The 21814-nt window shown below is 37.0% G+C and overlaps 1 protein-coding gene across 1 annotated transcript in view; it reads left to right on the top strand.

Annotated features, from left to right (window-relative positions):
* LOC146000753 (putative ATP-dependent RNA helicase TDRD12) overlaps nucleotides 1–21384 on the top strand; it is a 235611-nt gene extending 214227 nt beyond the window's left edge. The window contains exons 22-29 of the mRNA XM_083138395.1: nucleotides 2454–2567; nucleotides 6884–7046; nucleotides 8818–8949; nucleotides 10694–11080; nucleotides 12065–12360; nucleotides 14012–14136; nucleotides 16154–16285; nucleotides 18348–21384. Of these exons, the coding sequence (XP_082994521.1) occupies nucleotides 2454–2567; nucleotides 6884–7046; nucleotides 8818–8949; nucleotides 10694–11080; nucleotides 12065–12360; nucleotides 14012–14136; nucleotides 16154–16285; nucleotides 18348–18505 (1507 nt within the window). The 3' untranslated portion in view covers nucleotides 18506–21384. The remainder of the gene's footprint in view (nucleotides 1–2453; nucleotides 2568–6883; nucleotides 7047–8817; nucleotides 8950–10693; nucleotides 11081–12064; nucleotides 12361–14011; nucleotides 14137–16153; nucleotides 16286–18347) is intronic.
* The last annotated feature ends 430 nt before the right edge of the window (nucleotides 21385–21814 follow it).

The raw sequence follows: 21814 nt of genomic DNA, 5'->3' as shown, positions 1-21814 counted from the left end.
CTACAACCTTAGTGACAATGAAGTTCGACCAGTCACAAATATAGGAGTGCGTTGTGAAAGAAGGAGAACACATGCATATGCTGAACATATTTTATTCAGCAGGCTACATGGAACAAAGGAAAACATAAATTTCCGCTGCAACGCAGCAATGTATGGTGTCCACACAAAATAAAGCATTTTCGTCCATCTACACGTGACATTGAAGTTCGACCACTGTTAGAGGGGATCCTGTTTACCATGGTGTGACGCTGTCCCGTCGGCGAATAACTGTGGCAATGCATCGGGGCATGCTGCGGACGAGTCGTTCAAGGTATTCCACATCGATGCGGTGCCATTCCTCCTGCAGGCAGGCAATAAGAGCAGTCACTGTCGTGGGTCCCCTCTGTTGCACACGTCGCTTAAGAACACGCTACACATTCTCAATGGGCGAGAGGTCGGGACTCGATGGTGACCATGGCAGAGTTCGCACGTGATGGCGAGTCAACCATTCTCTTGTCAGCCGCGCTGTATGAGGCCTGGCATTGTTGTGTTGAAAGATGAGACGCCGCCTGTGGAACAGGCTCAGCAGTCGTTTTCGACCGGGGGCCTTACCGGGCTCTGTAGTACCCGTATTTTGGTGGTGTTTGATGATGCAGTGGACGGTTGACTTGGGTAAGTTCAGTTGGCACCCTATTTCCCGTTCACTGAGTCCATCCCGTTGCAACTCCACCACTCTTCTCCTCACGGTGTTGTCAATAGGTTTGCCCCTGGCCATGGTGACAATGCACTGCGGTTCCTCGGTGCACAGCACGTGCTTATATACGGCGGACTCCCTTATCGTGTCCGTGACGTCATGCTTCCGTCGAATGTGCCACTATCTGGAATTTCCCGTATGGGTCTGGTGCCTGGTCGAAGTTCAATGTCATGCGTATAGTTCCCCGGTTTCGTTCTTTACGTGACCTTGGGTGCAACATGCTGGGATCACGATTCTTGCCTGCTCACACGCCTCCTCTTACACACATGCGTCACTTCTGCAGGTCACCCATTCCACCGCCTATGCCTCTGTGCATTTAATCACGTATTCCTTTCTGGTCGAACTTCATTGTTACCAAGGTTGTAAAAGGAGGCACTAATAAACATATTCAAAAACCCCTTTAAGTTTTTTATTAGAATTCATTGTGAAATGTAACTTACAAATTTATGCCAACATACTTTATAATGAATACAAATATACATAAACACAGCATTTTATTTATATTTTATGTTAAGCATGATTTATTTTTTAACATTTTTTTTTGTGTATATCTGTTTCTATTAGTTATTGCGTTTAGAAATAATTACAGGAAGGTTACACTAGTAGTCCTATGTCTAGAGGTAGTCACAGGCAATTAACCCATTGTTGTTGCAATGTGTCTTGAGGTGAAATTTGATTGCTTGAGTCTAAAATGTTAAATAAATTTCATTAACTTTATAACAGTGTCAACTGATAAACCTATTAACCAGTGTAATCAGTACTTTATAACATTAATTATGATGCATCATGCTACAACAGTATATAGAGGTATAGGAGAAATCTCATGTCAGTATTTCAGTTGGAATACAAAATCAACCTGGAATGAGCTGCTATAATAAAATGAAAGGAAGGGTGGGGGGGAGAATTTGCCAAAAGAAATGCCAGAACAACAATGCCGAATAACAAATGCAATACTTATTTTCCCCTTTTTTGTTATTGTACTAGCTCATGTGGAGATCATGTTATTTCTGAATAACCTTTGTATTTGAAAATGAAAGAAGAGTCGAAGTGGTCTAGTCGCTAGGGCGCTTAACTGCCACATGGGAGACCCGAGTTTGTTTTTCTGTGTGGCTGATCTAAGGTTGGATTTTTTCCAGCTTTGTTCCTGCATAAAGCAGCTCTGTGCTTTTATTCAACCTCAAACCAATGAGTACCGAGGGGAGGGGGGTAAAGGTGGCCAGCATCGGCCCACACATTCCCTAAATGTGCCTTCATGACATGGTGCACAGGGAACTTCACCTTTTTACCTTTATTTGAAAATGCATTATTACAGTGGCAGTGGTAGCATCGTCGCCTTGTAATCAGTGGGTCCCAGGTTCGATACCTGGTGGAGGCACATAGTGGTTTGGATCCCTCTTTAAACTGTAGGTCCAGTCCCAATTAGCCTTACTGTGTATAAAGTGGACTCAAAACTCCAAATCAATTATTACAGTGGAAACTCGATTTTACATTTTTTTTTGCATTCCATCTTCGTGGTCCCAATAAAGCAAAATGCTATAAAATTTTCCTGAGCTTTACCTTTTCCTGCAATTTAATTTTTTTTCTTCACCTTGGTCACCTGATGAACATAAAATTGAGATTTGCTCGGTTATAAATTTGCATGTTTACTCATGAGATTACCTGTATAACTTTTAGAATCTTCTTTCAGTAATGAATTAATTGTGCTTCTTTCTACCCCCAGAATTCAGGTACTAACTGATGAAATCCAGAAGTGGATTGCTACTTCCAATCCACAGGAAGAAGTTGGACTGGAAGTAGGTGCTTTGTGCCTTGCAAAATATCCAGATGAGGACACGTATGTTGTTTCTCCTTCTATGCTTGTCATTAACAGTTATCTGTACATATATCAGGGTTTAGTAGCACTGACTTCATCTCGCTTTAGGGTGGGCGCAGAGAGAGAGAGAGAGAGACACACAGGGAAAAACTTCAAGAATGGACTCCTCATATGTGTAGAAGAAAGAAGGGAATGGATCTGGAAATGCATAATTTCTGAGTATGATCATAGCATCCTCCAATACGTTCATTAGCTGGAATTACTCGGAAATTACACAATTCCGGCTCCAGGCTGATATAACCTTTTTTCCTTCTCTGCATATGAGGAATCTATTCCTTAAGTTTTCCCCATATTTTTATTACACCTTGTATAAAATGACAGACAACACAATAAAGAAAACATTAGAACTAGTGCATTAGGAATTTTCTTTGGGAAAAAGGTTAATTGCAATACTTTTATGCAATAAAAATTTCTCTCTCTTCATTTTTTTTTCTTTGCAGAATTGTGCAGTCAGTTTCAGGGTATTTATAGAAATGTTATAGAAAATGCTGTGCCAGTAACGAAGCATCAGTATTAGAAAAGATCTGTTGTAATTTAATCATCCATACTGGGTGACACTTTACCGGAGTTTGGGTATCTCACAGCATCCACAAAATGCAGTGAAACACTTCCATTGAGTCTTTAAGTATCCTGGAAATTAGCAAAAGGTGTAATTTTAATCAATTTTGAACGAATATTTTGTGAAAAATCAACTCTGCAATTAAATGGCAACTATTTTAATATTTCATATTATGTGAAATTATAAATACTTCGAAGTAAAACTGGTAGATGGACATATAATCATCATCATCATCCTGCACCGTTTCCTGTCTCTGGCTGGGTCGGCATAGGAGTCAAGCTCCCCATTTTTTCCTGGTCTTCCACCACTCCTCTCTTTGCACGGTGTTCCAATCCTGTCCTCTTTTCCTAACACTCTCCACTATCTGCTCTTTCCACAGACATCTTGGTCTCTCCCTTGGCCTTATTCCCACTCCTTGTACATTGTAAGCTCTTACTGGTAGTCTTTCTGCATCCATCCTCTTCATGTGTCCGAACCATCTCTTCTGTGCTGACCTATCCTGTCCTGAACTTCACCACACCCCCTGTCTGTCGGATACTCCTCATTCCTCAATCTATCCCTTCTAGTCTTCCCCAATATACTCCTTAAAAATTTCATCTCCACTGCCCGCATCTTTCTTTTGTCTCTCTCTGCCATTGTCGAAGTCTCTGCTCCATATGCAATTATTGGCACATAGTATGTGTTATACGTGGCCTGTGTAAAAAGTTTCCGACTTTATGCCGGGAATAGAAAGTCACTTGCCTTGTATGGTTCACATTCTAATCTTCAAAGTAGCCCCCTTGGGATTTCACATGCTTAGCCTAACGAGCCTTCAATTGCTGGAAGCACTTGGAATGTTTCTCAACTCCACCGTCGCGTTGCACATAATATCTGCTCGGCTGTCAAAACGGGAGCCTTTCAGTGGAAATTTTAGCTTCGGGAACAACCAAAAGTCACATGGATGAAACTCTGCATCCCTGTTGACCTCCAGTATGTCTTGTGTGACGTCATGTCGAAGTTCTTGTTGTTCTGGCGAAAGCAGCTTGGGCACAAGTTTTGCTGCTACTTTGTGCATGCTTAAATCCTCTTGTAATATTGAATGCACAGAATATTTGCTAATACCAATGTCATCAGCAATTACCCTGACTGTCAAACGACAATCTTCCATTATCAAGGACCTCACTTTCTCATTGTTTTCTGCATTCCGGCTTGTTGATGGCCTCCCAGAATGCTAATCACTCTTCGCCGATGTGTGGCCATTTTTGAAGCAGTTCTACCAGTCCTTTTTTTTAGGTAACTCCCATGGCATCATCGCCAAACGCCTGTTGAATCTTGTGAATTGTTTCTGTTTTCGTCTCCCCCAAGTTTCTGGCAAAACTTGATGCAGTATCTCTGCTCCATGCATTCAATCATACTAGCAAACAAGAAAATATGACATTACACAGAAACACTACCTCACTTGCCAGCTGCCTTTCATCGACTGACTGGTCCGACACTCCCAGGAACATGTGTGTTCGTGCTTGAAGGTTCCCTTCACCTCTGTGCAGAGTAGCCAACCTACCATAGATATTTTCCGCCAAAAAGGAAAAGGTCGGATACTTTTTAGACAGGCCACGTATATTACCTTCTTGCATTTCATAGGTACATCCCTGTTACATATTAATCTTCGAACGGTTTGATATAGTCCACCACCCATTTGTCCTCTTCTGTTTACCTCCTCATCTATTCTTCCACTTCTCTCAATTACTGTATTTACTCAAGTACCCCTCGCCCTCGAATAAGCCACGCACCTCGATTTCATAGAAGGGGAAAAAAAATAACACTATTCAATCTTACACTTCCCTTAAAATTTCTAAATGTGCTTGTAAACAGTATTTCTGCATATGTTTTCGTTTTTCACAAACAGTCATGCAGCTTCCCTCCTATTTCCGGAAATTTAGCCTTTTGTCCTTTAAAAGCTCTCAGATTGCCACACGTGTTTAGCAGTATTTCCTTTATTTTTTCTCCAATCTCTCGCACAACTCTCACTTATATCATATTTACAAGCAGCAACATGATTTCCAATTTCCTCCGCTTCTTGAATGAGGCGTAACTTTTCATGTGCTGTAAAAGATTGCAATCTTCTTTCTTTAGTGGTCATCTTGCTTTTAGCATCCATCTGTGAAGAAAGATAAAGATGCTACTCAAATGAGTCACTACAACACAAAACAAGCCTTACAATTTCCCACACCCACACAGTTGGACTGGCCAGACGTAAACATCCAGCTGGTTGCTGTCTTTACCTCTTTCTTGGTGCGTGCGTGCGTGCGTCATTCATTCATTCATTCATTCATTCATTCATTCATTCATTCATTCATTCATTCATTCATTCATTCATTCATTCATTCATTCATTCATTCATTCATTCATTCATTCATTCATTCATTCATTCATTCATTCATTCATTCATTCATTCATTCATTCATTCATTCATTCATTCATTCATTCATTCATTCATTCATTCATTCATTCATTCATTCATTCATTCATTCATTCATTCATTCATTCATTCACTCATTCATTCACTCACTCACTCACTCACTCACTCACTCACTCACTCACTCACTCACTCACTCACTCACTCACTCACTCACTCACTCACTCACTCACTCACTCACTCACTCACTCACTCACTCACTCACTCACTCACTCACTCACTCACTCACTCACTCACTCACTCACTCACTCATTCACTCATTCACTCACTCACTCAATCAATCAATTTCAATTAATTCAATTAATTCATTCATTCACATAAAATTTTGAAATATACAAAAACATCGCTTGAAGTGCTAATTGACTGCTATTGAAGTCATCCCTTACTACACAATCCATACTACTTTTCATGATACAGATATTTGTAATCACACAAAAAAATGTACAATATTTAATCATAGTGCCTACTGGACATTCCACCTCTGGCCGAAGCAATGAAACTCCCCTTCGTTCCCAAAACTTGGGATCTGTTTACCTTTGACGAAGCTGTGGAGGGAATTTGCATGATGACATCAAAGTCACAGATTTTTGTCTAAAAGGGAGGTCACAACAGGGGTAGGGAAGGTACAGATAAATAATGTACGAGCTGCTGTTCATGTTATGTGAATTTATACTTCACCAAAGTTGTGAGCAAAGTAATACTGTATGTGCTGTCTACATTATCACTCTTCACTGCAAACAAATTACACAGAATAGTTTTACCTAATGTCAAGGGGGCTGATGGCAGTTCCAGGGTGGGCTCAGGCCCCTTCCCCCCTGGCCCATGTCTGGCTGGTCTTCACACAGCTCTGGTTGGCTTTGTATGTACTCTGCATTTTACACTCTATCTCTTTCTCAACTCCTTTCTCTCTTCCAAATCTTTGTTCTGTCCATGCTATCATATCTATATCTAGGAATGCCATAATAAAATCAGTTTTAATAAATACTTACATATTTAAATTCATAAATATTTTTGAACTGCTTGAAGTTTTTACTATTTTTAAGTGCCATTTTCAGTAGGACAATCAAAGAGTATCTTCTGAAACTAATCACACTGCTGTAATGGCTCTTGAAACATTATGACTTAAAATTTTTAGTATTTTGCAGTAAGTGTATATTTTTCAGTTATTATTTATTCAAGAAGGCTATGAAATATTATAGAAGTACACTAAAATTGATATCAATTGAATAGTATTGACTAATTTCTTTTGCTATCTGTTTTCAGGTATTACAGAGCTAGAATTTTTGAACTAAGCGAAAATAAGGAAAGTGAAGTTCCTTTGAAAGACGTCATGGTTTACTTTGTCGATCATGGTGATCTGAAAATTGTTTCAGAAAAGGATTTACGAATTATTCCAGATAAATTCATCACAAAACTACCATTTCAGGTAATAATATGTGATAGATAAGAGTTTTATAGTAGAATGTGTCATGCATGAAAATAGTGATATTCTATACCATATGTGTTTATAAAGTTGCCAGTTTGAAATACAATTTCAGACATGTTGTAGTCTTGTTGGAAGGGCTATCACAGGAAGTTGTGGGATAAGTAATGTCACTGCATAAACAGCTCCTGGGGTAACAGTCTTGTGCTGATCACACTACCTCCACACCCTCTATGTGCTTTTATTGCCTGGTGCAATTCACAAGGGCCAACTTGGAGGCACATGGCACAGTGGTTTGGATCCCACTTTAAACTGTAGGTCCAGTCCCGATTAGCCTTACTGTGCATAAAGTGGACTTAAAACACCAACTGAAACCAAACCAAACAAGGGCCAACTTTACTTTTTATTTCAACTTGTATATAATAGTAAATGCAGGAAAAATAATTTTGAACACAAAGTATTATATACATATAGTGCATTTGAAATTATGATGAACAATATTAATTTTTTGCAAACAATAATGCACCAAAAAACATTAGGGAGAGTTTTAGTGCACAATGACACAGCATTCTCTCATTTTTTTGCTTACAAAATTGTGAAATAGCACAAGAGAAATATTTCCAATTGTTTATGGTGAATAAAATATCATGATTTCGGTACAAGCACTGGGCACATTTCAGGATCATAAAATTATAAATCTAGCCCTAAATTTGATTTAAAAACTACACCTATTACACAAAAAAACATTTGTAATGACACATTTATGTAGTTGCCAGAGTATTAAGTTTATTCCTGTGTTAAGGAGTCCAATTTTGATCCTCAAATATTTACAGCAGAGTTATTCAATTTTCCATGAATAACTCCCAGGATAATTCAGAATTAAGAAAATATCACATTGTCATACGAAGAATACCGGTCTCACGAGATGCACGTCAGGTTGACTTTGTAGGACTATCAAGAAAGCTTTCCTTCACTTTCTCGACAATAGCATTGGAAACGCCCTGGGGATTTGTTATGTTGGTAAATAAACTCTAAAATTTCATGTTTAAGAGTTTATTTTGCATCATTTTGGGACAAAGGATGGTAGGAAAATCCACCTCACACCTTACAGAAACATGAAAAATGAACATTACAGGGTGTTAAAACAAAATATGCATTCCTGTAGTTGTCACACCTAATTGAAAAGTTCTTTAGAGGCAAATTTGGTCACTTCAATAGAAGACAATTTTATGATTATCATGTTACAAGAAATTTTAATTTAGGAAAATAGTTGGAACAGATATCCTGTACCATGACTGTGTGGTCTAAGGGTCAAGCTTTGGCTCTGGCTACGAGACACAAGCAGGTTTGAGTGTCCTGGGAGAACCATAACAACTTTCTCCCGAGATTTTGGCCTGTGTATGAGGCCAGTGCCACCCACCATCGTGAGGAAATTGGGGAGCTAAGAATGAGTAACGTAACCGGGTCATGCAATACATACAACAATGACTGGGGGTTTGTCGTGCTGGCCACACTGTCATTGGTTGGATGACCTCCCATCTCTGGTGAGAGTGAGGCCCGCAGTCGATAGGTAAGCACTGGCTCTCACGAGCTGTCGCGCCACAGGTTATTTTAATTGGAATAGGAATAGTTAAGATATGTATATCAGTAAGAAAGTTTTAAAACCCACACAGAACGCAAAAAATTGTGTCAAGACAAAAATTATCCTAATTCAAATTGACTACCAGACATTCATGGGGCATGCCTAGTTATGTTTTCATTCTTTTATTTTCAGGCCATTGAGTGTAGCCTAGTGGGAGTGAAGCCATTGGAAGGAGGCAAGTGGAGCATAGAATCAGGAGATTTCTTCCATAACTTCTGCAGGGAGGAGGAGGAAGATGACTACTTAAAAACCATGTTGGGCAAAGTAAGTTTCTGTGTATGAATTGGATAAATGAAAGTGACCAAAAATGACCATCTTATCTCTATTTTCATATTCTCTGACAGCATTGAAAGTATTGGTTGGAATTTATTTCGCCCATACCAACTGTTACGTTTGTGGAGTCTGGTTCTCACATGGGATGTGCAGAAATGCTGTGCAACCCTTTCACAGTACAATTATCCTGGAAATTGTGCAAAATTGAAAATTTTTATCCGGTTTTCACCAGTTTTGTGTGATTAAGCTATTGTAATATAAGATTTTAAAACAAAATCTCATAAATTGATGCAAAGGCATAGCTTGGCAGGGTCAAGGGGGAGGGTGCTTGCCACCCCCCACCCCCAAATTACATGTGTATTAAAATGTGCAAGTTAATGGTACTTTCGTTAGCCACCTCAGATCTGAGAAGCAAAGTAATTAGTAATTTTTGTGATTTTGCAAATTTAACAGTTATTTATCAAACCAGTCCTGGATGCTATTTTTATGAGAGAGACATTTTTAGATAGACATTTTTTGATTTTGCCCCCTCCCCCCAAAAATAAGCCCCAAGTTCCATTCTGTCCCCCTCCCCCAAAAATTAGGTCCTAAGTTATGCCCATGACTTGATGCAATATAACTACAACACAAATACTTATATATTGATCATAATTCTGAAGAATTTTAATTGTCATAAAGCTCTAACATTGGTATTGGTGTCAGTAAGGGTATCAGTTCAATTTGTTAACAGCGATAGTTGCATTGCCTTTGAAATTAAAGAAGTGGAGAATCTGGGAAAGTCGAGGAATTCGATTTACTAAAATCAGTGTAAATTCTTCTGTAAAACATAGTGTCTTTACTTCCATCTGCCTCTGTGGCAGAGTGGTCAGCATCACATGCTGCGAAGCCAGAGGTCCCTGGTTCAAATCATCATTCGTCCTCATCACTGCAAGTAACCAACAAGGTAGAAAAGCAATGTAAAATAAAACTAAATCCATATCTTAGCCTAGGCATGCTATTTGCATGTTTGTTTGCGAGTATCCCTTCATCCATTTCACCTAATCATCATTCATTCTCTGGTCTTCCCAATGGCATAGCAGTAGTGTCGTCACCTTGTAATGAGGGAATACAGAGTTGCATACCGTTAGAGGTGCATAGTGGTTCAGATCTCATTAAACTGTAGGTCCAGTACCATTTGTCCTATCTGTGCATAAGACAAAACTCGAACATCATTTATTCTCATCATTGAATAAAGTGGCAGAAAAGTGATATTAAGTAAAAAATCCAGGGACTAAGTACATGAGGAAAGATGATAGTATCCAAGTAGAATCTAATTGATGTAAAGAGCTGAAGTACTAGCTTCTGTGCTTCTCAATACAACTGGTTTTTGTTACTTGTTCTATTATAAGCCCAACCCACCACTGGATTCACTAAGCATATCAAATACATTAACCACAAAAATAAAATAAAAAGTACATGCCAGACACAGCAAATAATCTGCAAATTTTGTGTTAAAAGTTTTATTACAAAGTAATAAAATGCATCTTCCACTGCATTTGAAATTACCTACAATGAAAATTACAGTGTGTACTCTTATATTTAATTTTTTGGTAAAAAAAAAAATTAAAAAAATATGCGTCCCCACTTTTCAGCAATTCTACCAATATATCTGTGTTGATTGGCTGAACAATAAAGTACCAATTAATCTACAAATATAGCATTTTGATTGAATGTTTCTTTTCTTTTTTGTGAAAAGGTTTGCAGATACACGACACCCAAATACTCAGGAGGGAAGAAGTATGAAGTGATTCTCTACGACACAAACTCAAGTGAGGATATTCTTGTAAATAAACTGCTAATAGAAAAGGGATTTGCAGTGTGTGTAGAAGAGGATAATGCATTTGTTGAGCAGCCTCTTGTTGTGCCTCCGGATTCTTCATCTCCAGAATATTGGAGCACGGACTCTGACACAACAAACTCTGAAGCAGGCACGCTGTCTGTGCCTTACAGCACCTTTCAATCTGTGCCTAAGAAAACTGACACGGAAGGCAATGCATCAGATGCAGATGTGTCCGAAATTGATGAAGACGGCTATGATGTTGTGATAAGTGACCCACGGCAGTTCTTGAGAAACATGCTTAACGTAAGTTCAGGTTTCTAGTGTTACCATTTTTGTAGTTTGCTTTTTACAGATAGGCTAAGGATGATCAAGAAGTGGTGTTTATGATGTATCTATGGGGAGTGAACAGGTAAGTCATTGTTTATGTTTTAAAGGAATTATTCTTTGAAACTAGAAATATTCATTATTATAAAGTAGGGATGGGCCGATATGAAATTTTGGCCGATACCGATAAAGTACCGATATAAAATTTACCGATACCGATATTCTACCGATCCGATGTAAAATTAGAAATGGTCCTTGAAGAACCTGAAATGATCATTGATCTCCTTAATAAATGTGTGTTTCGTGGTGACTGCAGTGCAAAAGAAGTTGAATATTTAGACATTTACTTTTTTAGAAAGAAAAGCATGGAGATTATCCATAAAAATTCTAACAAAATGGCAGAATTGTGCACTAAATTATCAGATATTTATCAATATAATCGGTAATTTTACCGATAAACCGATATGCCTATAATGGCTGATACTGATAGAGTACTGATTAATCAGTCCCATCCCTATTATAAAGTCATACCTATGCCAAGGAACATGGTAAGCTGCTGATAAAAATTGTATGCAGAGGATTTTATTGGCTACCTCCTTTAACATTAATGTACCCTCCCACTTTTGCAGGGTTCAATTCGTCATGTGAGAAGCAGAGGAAGGTAACTCCAAAAATGCAGCTTTTGGTATTGTTTAATATATCCCCTCGGAAGAGCTCTATTTGGAGTAGTGTATCTCTCCCTCTTTTTGTCCTTAACTGGACATATTTGTAAGAATACATTATTTCCTCTATAAATTTGATAAATTAGAGTTACATCCCTCTGGTTCTTGCACAGCTAACTGTAGCAAGAAAAGTTACTAGAAAAGAAAGTACATCTGAAATTTTCATAATGAAAAATCACAAAGTAATTGCTTGAATAGGGTAAGACAGTCTTGTTAAAACCATTTCTTTTTTCACCACTAGATGGGTAAAGCCCCTGAAGCCAAACCACGTCGTCCAGCAATTAAGGCTGCTCCCAAAACACACTCAGGCAAATCATCCACAAGCTCTCATAGTGAAGAGGAAGCCCAAAGCTCATATTCATCAGCTTACTCAGATTACAGTGACTTGGATGAAGAATATATACCAGATGTACTTTCGAATGGTTTAACTCCAAAGGTTTTGTGGTCTCAGGATGAAGAAACAGTACGCCTTGAAATTAAAATTATTGGTGTTGCCAGCTACTCCCTAAGATGCTCTCACAGATCTCTCTTGTTCAGGTAAGGTTGGATTGTTCTAGAATTTACCTTTACCTCTGCCAAGAATCTGTTTAATCGTATGTCTTATTTTATAGCATTATTGCAGAAAAAAAAGAACAGATTATTATTAACTTGGTGCATTAGTTGCGTGTCAGTGATAAATTGTTTAGATCTGGTGATGACCTAGTGAAAACTAATAGAATCACAACCCAATGACCCTTTCTCAGACAAGGTTCAGACTCACTTGGAAAAGTACTCCCACTTACATGGTGAAAGTTAGAGAATCAAAAATATTCACAAAACTGCAAAAAGTCAGGAAGTATTAAACACTGTTGCCATGAATATGGATTTTGGTGCTCTTTTGTTAAAAGAAATTTGAAATGTTTTGCTTGTAAATTGGAACCAGTGCTGTCATATTTCAATTGTAAAAATATATGGTCAGCCAAGTTAAAATAAGTTAAACCACTACTGAATGGTGTGGAAATTTATTTTCAAATGTCTAGAAAAAGCAGGAGAACTTGTTTAGACAAATGGATTGGGAATTTGAGCAGGAAATTTTATAAAAGCAATCAAAAACCTGGAAAAGTTACGGAAATTATTAATATTGGTATTGCTTGTCAGCATGAAAACTGAAAGTACATTTTACTTTTTCTTTCAGTTCCCTTTGATATATTTTTTTATAAAAATGTTATTACTAATAACAGATACATGTATTAGTACTGGTTGATACATGCGGAGAAGAGCCACGGTGGTCTAGTTGGTAGGGTGTCTGACTTCCATGTGGGAGACCTGGGTTTGATTCCCAGGGTGAGTGATCTAAGGTCTGAATTTTTCCGGCCTTGTCCCCCGCATAAAGTGGCTTGAAATCAATGGGTACCTGGGGAGGTAAAGCTGATGTGTTGTGCTGATCACATTACTTCCAAAATGGTCGAAGTCAAGAATGTTTTGGACCCTACCCCCATATCCCCTAAAAGTGCCTTCATGGCACGGTGCCACATGCACAGGGGGATGGATACAAATGGTGTCAGTATCTGAATATATCGATTACATTGTTATGACCAACATCTGCCTCCCCATGCATACTGCCACCTCGTAATTGAGGAGCCCCGCATTTGATCTCCTTTGCACATTTGGTTCTCACTCTAAACTGTGGGTCCAGTCCCAATAGCCTACCTGAGCATAAAGTTAGCTTAAAGAACCAACTTAACCAGGATCTGGGCCTCCCCGTTATTACTGATCCTTATTATCACAATCAACCAAAAGTGGCAGAAAGACAAAGCTAAGCAACAAAAATCAAATACATTGACATTTTAACAATTAATTTATGGTATGGAAAAAAGAGGAAGTAGAGTTTGAGTTGGTGTTTTAAGTCCACTTTATGCGCAGTAAGGCTAATCGGGACTGGACCTACAGTTTAAAGTGGAATCCGAACCACTTGTGCCTCCACCGGGTATCGAACCCGGGACCCCTTGATTACAAGGCAATGACGCTACCACTGCGCCATGGGGGAGGCCAAAGAGGAAGTAGAGAAGTTTTGCAGGACATTTCATTTGTTATTTCATTCATTATCTAGTTTTTGTTATTTTCTTCATAAATACTTTCTTAAAAATATCGTCTCATCAAATTTTACCTGCGTTAGCAATGTAATTGAACCATTTATTTTTGTTTACAGCACAACTGTGAATGAGAACTTCTATTACTTAAATATCCAGTTGTTCGGAGCTATTGACCCACAGTGTGTTGACCATGAAGCTCATGGCTTAGATGTTACGATAAAAATGAAGAAGTGTCTTGTTGGTATGTATGATCTTGTTTAAAATTACTTTCAATTCTATGAACATGATGTAGCATTCAAACTACAAGTACAGGGACTGGCAGAAAAAGCTGACTGTTTTGAAATGTGTTTATAAAGAAAACAATTAATGTAATGCAAGGTTTAATAATCAGAATTGCTACAAAAATAATTGCCATTTTCAGTGCTTACATTAATTTTTCTTTGTTTTGAAAATTGTGTCTGATAAATGATGACCTCCATTCCTTACACATTCATGTAGACTTGCCTTTAAGTTGGACGTCGCCCTCACAAGCTTTTCATTCGGAATTGCCACTATTTCGTTGCGAATAGCTAACTTGAGATCACCAATTGTTGTTCAAAAATGGTGTTTAAATTTGTCGCAATTGGATTGTTGTGTGAGGTCTTTCAACGGCAGAGTGGGGGGATTGCTCATGGGCTTCGTCGCTCAACGACATTTCAGTTGAGATGGAGCAGTTCCCTGGCCTCCTCACTCGCCGGACCTGATGATGTGTGATTATTTCCTCTGGGGCTACCTCAAATCAAAAGTGTATGTTGAAAGACCTCACACAATTGGTCATCTCAAGTTAGCTATTCGCAATGAAATAGCGGCAATTCGAAATGTAATGCTCGTGAGGGCGACGTCCAACTTAAAGGCAAGGCTACATGAATGTGTAAGGAATGGAGGTCATCATTTATTGGACACAATTTTCAAAACAAAGAAAAATTAATGTAAGCACTTAAAATGGCAATTATTTCTGTAGCAATTTTGATTATTAAACTTTGCAATACATTGTTTTCTTTATAAACACATTTCAAAACCATCAGCTTTTTCTGCCGATCCCTGTACATATCCTCATTTATATGTACAGTATTATTAAACTTGTGACATATATTTTATAGTATTCTTCACTATATTTGCCTAGTTTGATATAAATTTTCTAGAAACTATGCATTATCTTAATTTTCATTTCTTGTAAAAATCAACTTTTGATTTTTTTTCTGGTAGGATAGTTGCAGCCAGGAAATCCAAATTTCATACTACTTGAAATGTGTGATCAAAAGCTGAAATGTAATGACTTCTGGGGTGGAAAATGATCAGTAATGACAAAAGTATTTTTCCATCTTGGCCTATATATATATATTTTTTTTGAATTGAGAGAACCAAACAACATTTTAACAACTTGAGACAATAAGGGTCCAGTGGGACCCTAGGGGCAAACGACAAAATTTCAAATTTTCCCAACACCGTAATTTTCATTTTTTGTTTTTCAAAGATGGAGCATGGGCATTGCATATTCTCAAAGAGCAGTCTTTTGTCATGCTTCCTTTCAAATTTGGTCCACCCCAGTGTGCATAGGACCAATGCTAGAAGCAAAATTCCAGAAATTGTTTCCGTAAGCTGGAAACATTGCTGTGCTCTCGTACATTGTTATTATATTTTTCCACAAGTAGTATCAGCCTGTTTTCAGTGAAACTTTGCATGGTTATAGGAATGTGCCACTGCTACATAACTACATTTTTTCATTCACTTCAGTCTATTGTGAGGGCCACAGTTTTTCTTCTTCTTCATTTAGCACTCATTTCTGGGAGGCACAGTGTATAAATTTGACCTCTGCTAAAAGCCCTGTCTTTAAGTAAGAAAACAAAATCAATTTCATCTCTCTATGACAATTATTTCTCGAGCTGCAATTTTTTGTGTACTTAATGGCAAGTTTGAAAAGTTTGCACTTGAAAAGGTCCCATCCGCAGAGGCTACCTTGTGGGGGCTCTGTCTTCTCAAGGTTAAAAATGCTAATTTTATCACAGGCTGTAATTAGGTTTTTTGTGCTATGTTGGTCTCGGACACGTCAGAATTTTATCACCCTTTGACCAGCATTTCCACCCCTATGACTTGGGAAATTTACAATCCACTATTTCTTCTGAAATTTATCTTGAAGGTTTCCCTTTGATGTTGGTATTAAATATGTAGTATTGGCTGAGTTCTACTTTAACATTTAACACCCTCTGGTGTATTTACAGGTGTGAAATGGCTCCATCTCTTAAGGAACAAGAGAAAGACTCCATGGTTGTCTGCCAATTTTGAACACATTGCCAGGAATGAGTGTGATTCAGAAGGAGAGGGAGAGAAGTCTAAACTGAACATAGAGAGAGGTATGTGAAGATGCTTGGTTCTTTGTGTATTGGGGAGGGGTGAGTCCTATTAGCTAAAGTATCTGAAGCCGACCATACTGTTACCAATTCCTGCTGATATTTATTTATTTATTTTATGGTTGCATGTTTTATTTTCTCCCCATATTTTTAGTATAGTGCACTTGTATTTGAATTTTCTTTTGAACAATATTCATGGAACCTGGAAAACTTGGAAGGTTATGTCAATGATTTATAGCTGGAAGAGTCGGAATATTTAATGATAAAGTGAATACCATAATTTGGTACAGCAGGTGTTCGGAAGTAAAATGTAAGTATAGTAAGACTGGAGGGAAAATGGAAAATACGGATAAGACAGATTTATTTGTACTATGTCGGCAAAATTACCAATATTCCTACTCCTATAAATAGGCTCTCACATAGCCTCAAGTGATCTTGTCTTTGATGTGAGCATTGTGAGGACAATTCTTCTTTAAAAAAAAGAGTGAAAAAATAACTTTATGTGCAGGAACATGTAAATTCAGAGTGTATACTCCCTTGAATTCTGGAAATTATGCATGCATTTTAGTACCAGCAATTAAGCATGATTCTTTGTAACATATGTAAAAAATGATATTTACTTCAAAATGCACTTTTTGGAGATTCCCTTAATTAACAATTTATTATTACTTGGATGTGTAAAGGGTAATTGCTAGATTGTAGATTTGAAGGGCAAGGGTGATGGACTTTTTAAACTTATCTCGTATCCTGTATCTCGTGTGAACCAGAGGAACGCAACTCAAAAATGCAGTATTTCTTTTTTCTTTGTCACGTATGTTAAGTTTGAAGAGCTCTGTTGGGAGTCAAATCCATGTATCTCTCCCCAAAAATCTGTAAATTGGAGATATATATATATATGACCTACTTTTTACCGTTGAAGAGAAGATATGGAGATACGTCAATCTGACTCCAAATAGAGCTCTTCAAAGTGAGTAGAAACCTTTAAAAAACTGAACACTGCATTTTGGAGTTATGTTTCTCTGTTTCTCACATGACAACTAATTCATAAACCTTTTTTCTCATACAATTTAAATTCCATCCAAGTTGTGCATTGTTTCATTTCAATTTTGAAATTCAACCATATTTAAATTAATCCGTGAAAAGGTTCCGGGGTCAAATTGAAATGCAGGATCTGGCAGAATGATCCCGATTTGACTTGGTCGCCACACGTGCTGTATATCCTTGAGCAACACAGGACATGCCATCATGGCATGAATTAGTGAACATCATGCGTTTGTGCTGGAAAGCTATTTTTAAAGTGGTGACTCTGTGATTGTGCTCATCTCATTACATGGTGACATCTCATAGCTACCAGGCTTATCCCCTCGTGATTTCTTTCTTTGGGGATACCTGAAGGCTGAATTCTTTAAACATATGCCACAGACAATTGAGGAATTGAAGGATGTCATTCGCAATGCGATCACAGCAATGACTGCTCGAGTAATGCAGCACTTCAGGGCGAGGCTTCAGAAATGTACAGCTCATGCAGGCAAACAGTTGTACAATATAGTCTTCAAAACAAACTGATGACTAAATGACAAATATTGTTCTGTGTGACGGTAAAATAAAATTTGTAATAGGATGTATGTTGCTCTTTTTATTGTCGTTTCAAAAAGGGCAGATCATTCTGATGGACTATGTACTTTAAAGATAAAAAGGTTCTTTATGGTCTAGAACCCATTTACGCTTGTTGATTTTCTCTTCCAGATCAGAATTGAATTTATTTGCAATTCCTGCACTTTTAACAACCCTACTTTAGTGTAAAAAGGTTAATATAAATTCAGTTTTATTGTAACAATTGCTATTGTTTTTCACCTTGAAAATCAAATTTCTGCTGTATTTGGAAACTTAAAAAGTCCCAAAATTTGTTTTGAATAAATCAAGAGAGACCCTGCAGATTCATTTTCTGTAGATATGCTGTCAACTAGGCTATCAAGACTAGTGTATTGTTATTGCCAAGGTCATCAGCATTGGTAATATATCGTGGCTTTGACTTGACTAACATGAAATTCTGTTACCTTTCCAGTGAATGAAGTTTTGGACAATAACATTCCTATTCAAGAGAAATATAGTGGAGTTCACATTTTACCCGAAGGAGTAGCAGACACAGATGAAAGTGAGTCAGATGAACCTGATCCTCACACTGGGGATGAACCATTTGATCCATACAATCCCTTTGCATAAGGAAAGTGAGAAACTTTTATGTATAAGTATAGATATTTTTGTAAGCATTTGTGATTTGATGAATGATGATGCTCTGTGTATGTGTTTTTTTATTGTTGAATTTTCATAAAATGTACCAAGACTGATCTCTCAGAAGTTTGAGACTAGACATTTATTCTTAGCATACAACAGGGTTGCATCTGAACAAACTTAACGTGTCTTATGAAAATGTAGTACAAGTTTTTTGTTATATTATTATTTCCATTATTTTCCATATTCATTTATATTAGTATTTTGCCAAGGAAATCTTTGCCATACACAAAACTTAGTGTTTTACAATTCAGACAAGCTTATCATTGGAGAAAATTATATTTTTAATAAATGTGTGGCTGGTTTCTTTATTGATACTGTATTAATGATTTTGTAGTTGCCATTTGGGTGGAGAATAAGTCTATACTCACACAAGTAATACATGAAATGTATTGAGAATTTGCACCTAGTTTGTCAAAACATTTTGGGCGAAAGTTGTGTAAACAGTGTGTCATGTCACTTTCTGACTTTGTGTTATATTCATGAGGTTTCAGTAATATTGTTATTGCAATCATAAAATACTAATTGGAAGTTTTTGATAATAGTCTCATGTATGTAATGCATAATTTTATTGTCCAATTGTTACTGTAGCTTTTGATTTTAAACTCTGATATTTAATATATTTATAACTGTAACCAGGTACAGGGATGAATGGAAGATCTGACTATGTTGTGTACATCTCATAAGTGATCGAGAGTTGACAATTTTGTAAGAAAGAATTCTGTGATAGAAATATTATTGTTATTGCAAGATTTATATTTAGAAAAAAAATAATACATACCAGCAATATGATGGCTAATCTAAAGATTTGAGTTGTGTGCTGCTGTTTCATGCATTCAAATTTTGAACTCTGCTTACACAAGATATCACTTGACATAATTGCAAAGATGCAGTATACAGTGGATATACTACGAAAGTCAAATATAGGACCAAACTAAATTCCAAGGTTAACATTTCTCAGATATACCTCAATGTTTCTGTAGTAGCTAACACTTTATATACTCAACATTTCGCCCCACTTCACATGTTTTTTTGAAGTTACTAACATTGTGATATAAAGTGAGTCATGGAAAACAATTACTGGCCTGGATTACATTTTATTGTGTTAATTCTTGAAAAGGATATGTCAAGTGTGCCGAAACATTGAATAAAGAAAAGTTTTAGTCACTGCAAGGACAAAATTTACTTGGATAATTATAATTATGGTTCAAGTCCTTTTCAAGATTTTGAAGCACTTTTAGGGAAAATAGTCCACAAGAAGCACTACACATCCAAGCCTTGGCAGTTTTCGAACTTGAGACTCCTGCTAATAACCTACGTTCAAGGCAGATGATGTTTAAAATCATTGGGTGACCTGGATGCTTTGCAAAAGATATGTGTCGGAACACACTTTGGACTTACGTTTTCCTGAAGAAAATAGGATGATATAATTATTTTGAATCTTTTTCTGTTCATAATTGTATTCAGTATGTTTTTCCAACAGTTAAACATCCCTTAAAATTTGTTACAATAGGAAACATGGATAAAGATAATTGCCATTCTTCTGTGTTGTACAGTCTGCATAAAAGATGGTTGTAGTTCATTAAGATAAAAAAAGGAAAACATTTATTTCACTCTTTTTGGCAAATAACCAAAATATCAATTTCATTGTGAGTCACTGTCATAGTGAAGATAAAACACCTATGCTGGGTAATTATACACATGCTATTATCTTTATATATATTTGCTTGGTTTTTCACCATTAGATATTTCTTTTCTGCTAAAGAGCAATTTCATTGCAAAAAAAACTGAAGATTCTTACAGAGACACAAAACAGTTGCTGTAAAAATGTATTTCAGTGGAACAGCATGACATCTAAGGGTTTTAAAAAAAATACATTTAATTGATGTTCATTTGTAAACAATTGAAAATCAACAATTAGTCATTTGAGTCCTGTACAGTAACGGACTCTTCTGGGTTGTAATGCAGTCGGTGATATTTGGTGGGGTCGTTACAACCCATAAGTGTCCGTGACTGTACATGAGCAATTTTACCTATTTCTATTAGTTGCGGTAAGTACATAGCAGCATTCTTGGCAGTTTTGCATGCAGAACTCTTTCTCTACTCTTATTACATAACAAATTTCAAGAGGCAATTTTCATGGCAGGATGGTTATTGAAACTAATATTTAATAGCAAGATGCATATAACATTGGTTTTTGAATCAAACAAAGACTAGTCGTTCATAAACTGCCTTCATCAGTCTGTATCAAAACTAAGTTGTGTTATCTACGTTTAACAGCTTGTGAAAATTTCACAGGTTAGCTGATTTCATATGTTATAAAATAGATTTTCCAGTGAAATGTTAATTCTATTCACTCTATTCAGTTCAACACCCCCCCTCTGGTCTTAATATTTATTAGATCCAGTGATTATGGGGGTGGGAGTGTTTGAATTTATGCACAAAAATTCAAATATGTATGCAATAACTGTCGGAAAGTAATTCCCAATGTATATTTCAGTTTGTGTGCACATTAGTTGCATATTTTGTCAGTAATAATAATAATTATTATTATTAGATCTTAGATTTAAGCATACTTTCATTTATCAAGAAAAGATAAGCCAAGAAATTGGGTTTAAAATTTTATTGCACCTGAAGACAAATAGCTTTGTTCTTTTGTCTTGAAAACAGAACTTATAAGTGCAAGTCAAGGCATGCTACTATTGTGTTAAAATGTAGCCCACAAGTTCAGAGAACATTCTTTGTAAGTGCCTTTACATAAGAAAATATAACATTGTTTGCTTATAACACTGTAATTTAGCTCTTCAAGTGCTGCCCTTTTTGTACAGAAAATTTTAAAAAAGTTGTATTTTGCAATAAATTATTTTGTTTGCCTCCTCACTTAAGCTATGTAACCAGTTAGTACAGTGTCCGTAATATAATTGTGAGGTTATGAAGTCCTAGTTTTGCTTAAATTAAGGACTAAACGACTGTGACTGACGTTAACAGATGATCACTCGTTGGCGTATCTGCTATTTCAGTTTCTCCTCCTTGAAACTTCTTCCCACATCGCTAGTGTCCACTACAGAATCCCCTTAAGCACTCAACAGCCAAATATGGTGAGCAACCCTCTTCTGTCAGAAATTCAATGACAGATCATTGTTTCAGCCTAACATTCCTAGTTCTAAAGGCCACAATCCGAAAAAAAAATTGCATACATTAGTAGGACAAGGACACAGACATAATTTTTTGGTTGCCCTG

Source organism: Lepisma saccharinum, chromosome 1 (genome assembly GCF_977018435.1).
Source record: "Lepisma saccharinum chromosome 1, izLepSacc3.1, whole genome shotgun sequence".
In the NCBI taxonomy this organism is placed as follows: Eukaryota; Metazoa; Arthropoda; class Insecta; order Zygentoma; family Lepismatidae; genus Lepisma; species Lepisma saccharinum.
The sequence above is the reverse complement of the archived record's forward strand: the minus strand, read 5'-3'. Positions and strand labels throughout refer to the sequence as shown.